The sequence below is a fragment of the Clupea harengus genome, chromosome 3 (assembly GCF_900700415.2).
Source record: "Clupea harengus chromosome 3, Ch_v2.0.2, whole genome shotgun sequence".
NCBI lineage: Eukaryota > Metazoa > Chordata > Actinopteri > Clupeiformes > Clupeidae > Clupea > Clupea harengus.
The window spans coordinates 20154618-20164617 of record NC_045154.1 but is presented as its reverse complement, the minus strand read 5'-3'; the positions used below and the strand labels follow the sequence as shown (position 1 = coordinate 20164617).

At 49.5% G+C, this 10000-nt stretch overlaps 1 protein-coding gene across 2 annotated transcripts in view; it reads left to right on the top strand.

Annotated features, from left to right (window-relative positions):
* si:ch211-212o1.2 (TMEM189_B_dmain domain-containing protein) overlaps window positions 1–10000 on the top strand; it is a 31835-nt gene that overhangs the window by 15835 nt on the left and 6000 nt on the right. For both annotated transcript variants that reach the window (XM_031564906.2, XM_012818844.3), the window contains 3 exons: window positions 294–385; window positions 6451–6595; window positions 8834–9046. In XM_031564906.2, coding sequence (XP_031420766.1) covers window positions 294–385; window positions 6451–6595; window positions 8834–9046 — 450 coding nt within the window. The remainder of the gene's footprint in view (window positions 1–293; window positions 386–6450; window positions 6596–8833; window positions 9047–10000) is intronic.

Below are 10000 nucleotides of genomic sequence, written 5' to 3'. Positions count from 1 at the left end.
ATCGTGGGGTTCTGCCTTGCTCGCTAGTTAGTTAGCTAACCACCCATAGCCTCTCAGGCATTTCACCACACTCGCTCACCCCAAGTACGAACAGTTTGTCCCCATCCCCCCCCTGTAGCCTGTCAGTGAATACTGGTCGATGTAGGTATACACTGATTACATTTTTTTTTTATTCTGTTTGATTATCTGTGATTAAGAGAGAACTGCAATATGTAATTGGCCTTTGCCTGCTGCTAGACCCGCTTTTGCTGTCCTTTATCCGCTCTCTCTCTCTCCCTCTCTCTCCTCCACAGTGGCTGGGATCGTCATGGCAGATTTTGCCTCTGGGATGGTCCACTGGGGAGCGGACACCTGGGGCTCCGTAGACATACCCATCATTGGGAAGGTGAGTGTGAGCCGAGGCAGGCTGAACCTCCGTCCGTTTCAGATTCAGTGTTTCACCGAGTGAAGAGATAACAGAGCATTCGACATATTGAACTGGAATTGAAGGCTTCCAGACACATAGTTAGAGGGGGGAGAAATGTGTGTGTTGTTTCTGTCCAAAGGAAAACATCCAGCAAACATCAGAGGTGATGGGGGAGTCGTATTTTCTTGTCAGCGGTGTTATGAAAAGGTTATTGCCACATAACTATCAATGCCAATGTGTGTGTGTGTGGGGGGGGGGGGGTGTGTGCTTGTGTGTGTGTGTGTGTGTGTGTGTGTGTGTGTGTGTGTGTGTGTGTGTGTGTGTGTGTGCAGGCTGTACATACACACACTCATAAATGCACAAGCCTTAGGCCAGAGAGCTACTGCTAAGTGCTTTGTTATATTTTTTAACAGTCTCATTTAATACAATATCCCTTCAGTCTATTATGTACCACATTCACCGTGTATGGATGTGTGTGTGTGTGTGTGTGTGTGTGTGTGTGTGTGTGTGTGTGTGTGTGTTGTGGGGGTTGTTTATAGCCCTTTTGTTCCTTGCATGCTTCAAACACACACCCAGACATGCTCCTCTCCTCACCTTATTATCACAGCTAGTCTTACACACGCACACACACACACACACACACACACACACACACACACACACGCGCGCGCGCACACACACCAGCCCTCAGCCAGGGCTGTTAGCATTATCCCTGTGTTTGATTAGAGCTAATTACCCTGTTTTATGTAGATAGCAGCCAGGCTTTTGGCTGCCCATGTTGTGGTTTATCAGAGCCCTTACTGGAAGAAGTTTAAATGCCACCGCCTGCCCTCAGGGATCCCTCTTCCTGCTTCCCAGCAGCCCTTGGGGGCCCAGCTGCCCCCCCACACCCCCCCCCCCTGCCCGCCCCATGGTAACCCCCAGGGAGGGGGGACTGCAAAGACATACCCATGGGGGGCAAGAGGCGAGCGCCGGCATTAAAGGAAAGTACAGCCGCCATCACCCTGTCCAATCAGGAAAAAGGTCGCGGTCGGCCCGTCCAATTAGAAGCCGAGGTGGCCTCCTGCTCCCCGCGGCCTGCAGGTCCAGGTGATAAATCTGCAGGGGCGCGCCTGCTGCCGTTCTGCTGGCGAAGGTCACCACCACACTATTGTCTGGGCAACGGCAGGGGCAAGAGAGGGGGGGGGCAGGGGCAGGGGTGGGGGGCAGAGGGATTACAAAGGACCCTGGCACCTCACACCTGATTACTGTGCCGACTCTGATTAGGCTATGGTGTATGTTAGGCTGTGATGCCCATTACTGTGAAGACTAATTAGGCTGTGGCACACGTTACCTTGCCGATTCTGATTAGGCTGGGGTACCCATTCCTGTGCTGTGTCTGATTTGGCTATAGTGCCCGTTACTGTGCTGTGTCTGATTTGGCTATAGTGCCCGTTACTGTGCTGTGTCTGATTTGGCTATAGTGCCCGTTACTGTGCTGTGTCTGATTTGGCTATAGTGCCCGTTACTGTGCTGTGTCTGATTTGGCTATAGTGCCCATTCCTGTGCTGTGTCTGATTTGGCTATAGTGCCCATTCCTGTGCTGTGTCTGATTTGGCTATAGTGCCCGTTCCTGTGTGGAATCTGATTTGGCTATGGTGCCCGTTACTGTGCTGTGTCTGATTTGGCTATAGTGCCCGTTCCTGTGTGGAATCTGATTTGGCTATGGTGCCCGTTACTGTGCTGTGTCTGATTTGGCTATAGTGCCCGTTACTGGGTGGAATCTGATTCGGCTACTGTCCCCGTTAGCGTTCTGTCTCCGACAAGGCTACCTGTTACCGCGCCCACACCGATAAGGCAGTGGTCCTCATTACTCAGACTCTGACCAAGCCGTGGTGCCCATTACCGTAACTACTCTGATAAGGCCACGGCAGCATAGTAACGGGCAGCATGCCAACACTGGACTGTGATCCCCACGCTGCGCCAACTCTGATTGGGCTACGGTACGTGCTACTATGACGCTAACCAGCCACACAAAGAGTGCTTCCTCGTTAGCGTGGCCCTGTTCACCGCACTGAAGCGAGATGAGCGGGACTCAGCCTGGTGAACAGTTGTTCAGTGAGCGGCCTAGTGAACACGATGCTCATGGACTTGATGAACACAAACAGGAAATCTGTCCCCAACCCTCAGCCGAGCTGGGTGTGTGTCCTGCCAACATTCTGCTTCTGCCCCCAGACTTATGTGATGTCTGCATTGGTGTGTGAGTGCGCATATGTTTGTGTGTGTGTGTGTGTGTGTGTGTGTGTGTGTGTGTGTGTCTGCGCGCGCGTGTGTGTGTGTTTGTGTGTGTGTGTGTGTGTGTGTGTGTGTGTGTGCGTGTGTGTGTCTGCACGCGCATGTGTGTGTGTGTGTGTGCGTGTGCGTGTGTGTTCGTGTGCGTGTGCGTGTGCGTGTGTGTGTGTGTGTGTGTCTGCGCGCATGTGTGTGTGCGTGTGTGTGTGTGTGTGCGCGTGCTTGCGTGCGTGCGTGTGTGTGTGTGCGTGCGTGTGTGTGTGTGTGTGTGTGTGTGTGTGTGTGCATCCGTGTGTGTGTGCCCGCGTGTGTGTGTGTGTGTGTGTGTGTGTGTATGTGTTTGCATGTCCTGGGAAGAGGGTCATCTGAACAGACCACGAGCCATCCTGCCACCTCCCATCCCCCAGCCCTCATCCCACACACACTGTAGACCAGAGTTCAGTGTTTGTTTAGTAGTTTTCTTTTGCGGGGGTGGGGGTTGGGGGATGTACACCAGTCTACCTTTCATCGTCGCTGGTGTAAGCTGTAAAATGGCTCCCCCCCGTCCCCCGACCGTCCCCCAACCAACCGTGAAGGGGCCTCCCTCTTTGCCGAAGCGGTGCCCCTGATCCTTCTGCTGTCGAGGATAATTAGGATCGGCCACCTGGGACAGGGGCGACTTCAAAAAGAGCGGGGGAATGTAGCGAGCGGCGGAAGAAAGGCGGCGCCGTGAGAGCCTCACCTTCACATTAAAGGGGAGACACTGATCTGCTGCTCCGGCTCTGGCCTCCACATTAAAGGGCAGACACTGATCTGCTGCTCCGGCTCTGTCCTTCAGTTCTGTTTGCACTCACAAGGAAAAGGTACAACATCAATGGCTGTGATTAAACAAGCACAGAGGTCGTAGGGCAAGACATGGAAAAAATTAACACAACAAGCTGAGTGGTGTATGTGTGTGGGTGTGTGTGTGTGTGGGTGTGTGTGTGTGTGTGTATGTGTGTGTGTACATGCTTGTGGGAAAACGTGCGACTGCATGCAAACATGCATTTGTGTGTGTGTGTGTGTGTGTGTGTGTGTGTGTGTGTGTGTGTGTGTGTGTGTGTGTGTGTGTGTGTGTGTGTGTGTGTGTGTGTGCGTGTGCACATGCATGTGTGTGAGTGTGTGTCTTACTGTGCACGTGTATGTGTGGAAGGTTAAGGGCTTGGTTTTTTTGAGTAGTAGAAGGTGTATGTGTGTGTCTGTGTGTGTGTCTGGCTGTGTGTGTGTCTGTGTTCGCATGTGTGTGTCTGACTGTGCACGTGTGTGTATGGAAGGTTAAGGGCTTGGTTTTAGGGTAGTAGAGGGAGGGGGGAAACGATGGTAGGCGGTTGCCGGGCTGCATCGCCTGTGGCAGGGGTTGCCGTGGCAATCTGGAGATGTGAGCCCTGATTAGGCGTTTAGCGGCAGCGAGGGCTGCAGGATTAGCCGCGGTGGTGGCGCGGGACGTCCGCGGCGCTCCGGAGTGGCCGCACACACACACACACACACACACACACACACACACACACACACGCACGCACACACACACTGGCTCGGTGTGCCGTCCGGGGCTTAGCGCTCTTTTAATCTCGCGCGCCACCACTGACACCGGCGAGGCCCGGTGAACGGGAGGGAAGATAATTGTCGGAATATCAACAGATAGCTTCCCCCGCTCCAGCAGGGCCGCGCCACGCACCCTCTGATATAGGTGTGATTGAGTTCGGCCCACAAATGCGGGATAATGACGTTTCTTTTTTCCCTTCTTCTCCTTTCCCCCCACTTTCTCTCTCTGTCGTCTCTCGCTTTCCTTCTCTCTGGTCGCTCGCTTTTTCTCCCTCCCTTGTAGTCCAGCATTGAAACGCTATGGTAATGCGTCTCACCAAACTATTCAGCTTTTTATGTGAGGAAATAAATTGCCCTCATTGTGTGTATGTGCGCGCACGCTTGTGTGTATGTGTGTGTGTGTGTGTGTGTGTGTGTGTGTGTGTCTTTTCTTTCTTTCTTTGTGCCGAGACGATTCTTTTTGCCGTGCGCTTTCATTTACGACCCCCGCGCGGCCACCGAGGGGCAGCCGTCTCAAAGCTGCGTCCTGGGCTGTGATTGACAGCCGCCGCTGGTCGAGCCGTGTTTCATGAGACGGCCATCTGAGGTGTGGGGACGAGTCGTGTTTGGAGCAGGTTATCTCCATCTGCTATTACTGATGCCCCCCCTAATGCCCCCCCTAACACCCCCTCACTCCCTCACCTAACACCCCCTCACTCCCTCTCTCTCTCTCTGCTCTAACACAGATGTCTCTATCTGTGTGTGTGTGTGTGTGTGTGTGTGTGTCTCTGTGTGTGTGTCTCTGTGTGTGTTTGTGTGTGTGTTTTTACTCTACTCATCTCTTTCTCTCTCTCTCTACCTGGTTTTCCCTTGGTAACTTGAAAACTACTAAACTGTTTTCTACCACGTCTTTTCCATTAAAGCCATATCAGTCTCTATGATTTATCTCTCTCTCTATTTCTCTCTCACTCTCACTTTCTCTCTCTCTCTCTCTCTCTCTCTCTATCTCTCCCTCTCTCTCACTCACTCACTGCCTGTCTTTCTCCCTGAGCTGTAGGGTGTCGTATCATTCTGAGCGTCAGTTTCACTGGCCTTAGACCTGGATAATATACATCACGATGTGTCACGATCACAAAACTACCTCAATAGTGCTGCTGAAAGTAGTTTAATACTTCAAATGTACAACAAAAGGGAGTGAAGCTTTTAAAAAGAACCCATTATGATACCCTTTCATTTTGTTGCTGCTGCAATCCACAGGTGCTGAGTGAGGGCTGCATTAATATTATTAGTCTACAGAAACACACGTATGGATGAATACAAATATAGAAATATATACTGTATATATACAAATACACGTATAAATAAATAGTTCAGTCAGATACAAATGTTGGAAAATTGTTCTAGCATCATGAAAAATGGGATGCGTGATCGATACATAGTCATATGGGGCATACGGCTCTAGGTTGGGGGGATGTTGTCCACCAGAGGAGACGGCAGTCCTCGTCCTCAGCCCCGTAAGTAAGGCAGCAGGGAGCAGAGGAGAGGAGAGGAGAGGAGAGCAGAGCAGAGCAGAGCAGAGCAGAGCAGAGCAGAGGAGGGGAGAGGAGAGGAGAGTGGCGTATACAGGCTAGGACTGAGGAGAGGAGAGCAGAGTGGCGTATACAGGCTAGGACTGAGGAGAGGAGAGGAGAGGAGAGTGGCGTATACAGGCTAGGACTGAGGAGAGGAGAGGAGAGGAGAGGAGAGTGGCGTATACCGTATACAGGCTAGGACTCTATGGGCCCCAGGGGGATCTCCACCGGGACTCTCCCCTCACAGAGAGGGTGGACTCGGCACGTCTGGATAAGTGATGACAGCGTTCCTGTCATGTAATGAGAGAGCTGTACCCTCATCCATCTCTCTGTACTGCTCACACTCACACTCACACTGACACACACACACATTCACTTACTCACTGAGTCGCTCACAAACACACACTCACTCCCCTGCTCACAAACACACACACACACACACACACACACACACACACACACACACACACACATTCACTTACTCACTGAGTCGCTCACAAACACACACTCACTCCCCTGCTCACACACACACGCACACTCACACACACACACACACATGCACATACTTACACACTCACTCAGTCAGTCTCTCACAGACAGGTCAGTCCTCCTTCCTTATATCTTTGTCTCTCTCTCTCCCCCTCTCTCTGTCATGCTCGTCAGGCGTTCATCCGTCCATTCCGGGAGCACCACATTGACCCCACGGCCATCACGCGCCACGACTTCATCGAGACCAACGGAGACAACTGCATGATCACCGTCCTGCCTCTCGCACACATGGCCTACACGTTCTGCTCCTCTACGCCAGGTGAGACACACATACACACACACACACACACACAGACTCGTACATACACACACACACACACACACACACACACACACACACACACACACACACACACAGACTTGTACATACATACACACACACACACACACACACACACACACACACACACACACACACACACACATTTAAGGCACACATCCATATACACGTCTGAGCATTCGCACACATACGTGCCTACACAAAACATGTATTACATGTTACGTGAAAACACAACATGACTTTACACCCATACACACACACACACAAGCACACACACACACACACACACACACACATCCACTCAGCGACATGCAAAATGTAGATTTGACTTGACTCAGAAGTGCATACAGTATGTACACTTTTCTGTTCATATTTACATTTAGGTACATACATACCTTTGGCATATTACATAAATAATACAAATATAAGAAAAATCTAATAAATATTACATATTTTCATGATACAAATATAACATTTTACTGCTTTCACAAGTCATTTTCTGAAAACAGAACTGAACAAAAAAAAACTGAAAACTCCAAGGTCTTAGCAACTAGCGTTCCGTGGGTCGTGTGTGGGTGGTCAAGAGGTCAGAGGGCACACTCTAAGTCTATGAACCCTACGAGTATACCAGCAAGCGTCAGTGCTCGAGTGTGTGTGTGTGGGTGTGTGTGTGTGTGTGTGTGTGTGTGTGTATAGGGAGGGGGGGGGGGGGTCCAGGCTGTAGAACGTGGTCAGTGGGTCACAGCCGAGACTTTGAGACGACCCAAGTGCTGTCAGATCTGCTTTGAGAGTGCAGACCTGTGGAAATCAGAGCCAGGGTAATGAGCACTACTGTACTACGGCCCGCCGGCAGGCTGGAGACAGATTGTGTGTGTGTGTGCGTGTGTGTGTGTGTGAGTGACCTACTCCACTGTGCCCTACTGTACTTACATGCGTTTCCTTTACACACTCAAGACTGAGATCAACCCGATGGAGAGTCCAGTCTGGCTACTCAGTTACCTCAAGCTCTTCCCACTCGTCTATCCAGTGCTGCCACTCAACTATGTACAAATAGACAAATAGATATCCGCTGCAAAGTGGGGATTTTTACAGACTAAAGACAACATTCTCCTTATATTGTAATATATCTTGCACCATGAATTATTTATTTGTCCAGGAACAGAGGTAAATACACAATTCGTGTCTCCCATGAAGTGAATATGTTATATAAGTGAATATGACTAGTTGATATGATAAGACTGGAGTGGCATGAGAGAGGGTGTGAGCCTGACTACATCCAGGTTTGCTTACTTCCACCCCTGAATGTGAATGTGTCTGAGAACTCCCACTGAAATGTATTGGAATGCTAATCCATCACACCCTCCAGGTCTGCATAATGCCCTCATAGACAATCCCTGGGATTACACTTGATGCTTGACACTTGAATAACACGAGTCAAACTCCATGCAACCATTCCCATGGGGTTATTAGTAAAGGAGGTGCATTAAGAAAATAAATGTAATCCTAATCTTGATCTTATAAATGGACTACATTTATGTAGCACTTTTCTACTCATAGAGCACTCAAAGTGATTTACAGATTAATGCCTCAGACTAGGCTAGACTAGACATCTACCCATTCACACACCGATTAGCTAAACGACTCCTCTCCTCCTATCGCCCCAATAAATCTTATAAATATACAATTCATAGAAATGTTTTCTTAAAACTTTGTCTGTTAAAAATTGTTAAACACTCATTGACTTTTTTTTTCTTGTACACTTTAAATTAGTTTTAATGTAGTGATATGCATTTATGGATAATGTAATGGTAGTTGTATTCTATATTTAGTCTACAGGCTACGGGTCTCCTCAATATATGCCTCTGATAGTGAATGCCATTTTGCTGTTCAGCCAAATCAGTGCCATAGGGGTCATGACTTTGGCACAGCCGCTGTATTGGACAACTGAAAACCTGTAGGCTTGTCCCAAGGCACCTGTGTTTACCTCTGTATTGGAGTCAGGCGTGAGCATTGACCTGTAGAGATACCTTTTATGCACCACCTGCACGGTTTTCATATCATCCTGAAATGTCCTCTTGTTTTCTTCATCATTTTTCTCTCTTTCCCCCCTTCCCCCTTTCTGTTTTACTCTCTTTCTGTCTGTCTCTCTTTCTGTCTGTCTGTCATTCTGTCTCACTCCCCTTGCCTCCCCCTCGTGCGTCTCTCTCCCTCTCTCAGAGGTCCTTGCGGAGGCGTACCCGTGGGAGTGTTTTGTGTTTGCGTTGGCCGTGTTCGTCACTATGACCAACCAGATCCACAAGTGGTCTCACTCTTACTTCGGCCTGCCTACGTGGGTCACCTTCCTGCAGGACTGCCACCTCGTGTTGCCAAGGAAACACCACCGCATCCATCACGTGTCCCCTCACGAGACCTACTACTGCATCACTACAGGTACACACACACACACACACACACACACACACACACACACACACACACACACACAGACACAGGGGAAAAGTGCAGTAGGTCACTAACGGAAATACTTTAGCTTTGTGGCTCATCAGTGTAGCCCACCTGGGAGTTGCCTTCTGTGTTTCTGCTTGCAGAAGTGTTTGTGTTTGGTGCTTGTGTGTTTGGATGTTTTTGTGTTTGTGTGTTTGTATGTTTATTACATTAACATTTATTTATGGACAGGCAGAGTGGTCATTATTCCATGTTTTATTTCTACCATGCTGTAAGTACAGACGATAGTTCTAGAAGTTCTAGAATATCATAGCTGTGAAGAGATGCATTTAGTAATGTTTTTAATGTCTTGTTGTTTTAACGTTTAAGTGTCTGCTTGAAGAACAGATGCAAGGAGAAGCTTATGACTTAAATCTGTAAACACAGTGGTGTACACATTTGCCCTTCCAATGCACCGTCTGAGCTGCAGTAGTCCAAAAGCACAAATACACACAAACTCGCAGACATTTCCATGAACAAGTCCTAGCAATGGTACGCCACATTCCCGCATGTGTCCCCACTGTGAAGCTGGAGGTGGAAGTGTCCCCACTGTTAAGCTGGAGTTGGATGCACGCCGGGAGCTTTGAGATTGTCCCCGCTCGGGTCCTGAGGGTTCCAGGGATAATCTTTCAATCAACAGCTAATTAGGGGCCGGAGATCCAGCTGAGCCAATCAACCGAGTGACTCCTGCAAGGAGGAAGGAGTCAGTGCTGTTAGAGCTGCCTGCTAAAGTCACCCCACAGCAGCTCCACATGGAGGGGGGGGGCAAGTCACGGGCACGCTGGAGGAAGGGCATCGGATAGTCAAAACGGATAGCAACAAAGAATGCTTGATGCTATGGAAGTTAACCAGAGACATATCTTATGTGTGTGCATTAACAACACACACACATGTACTAAC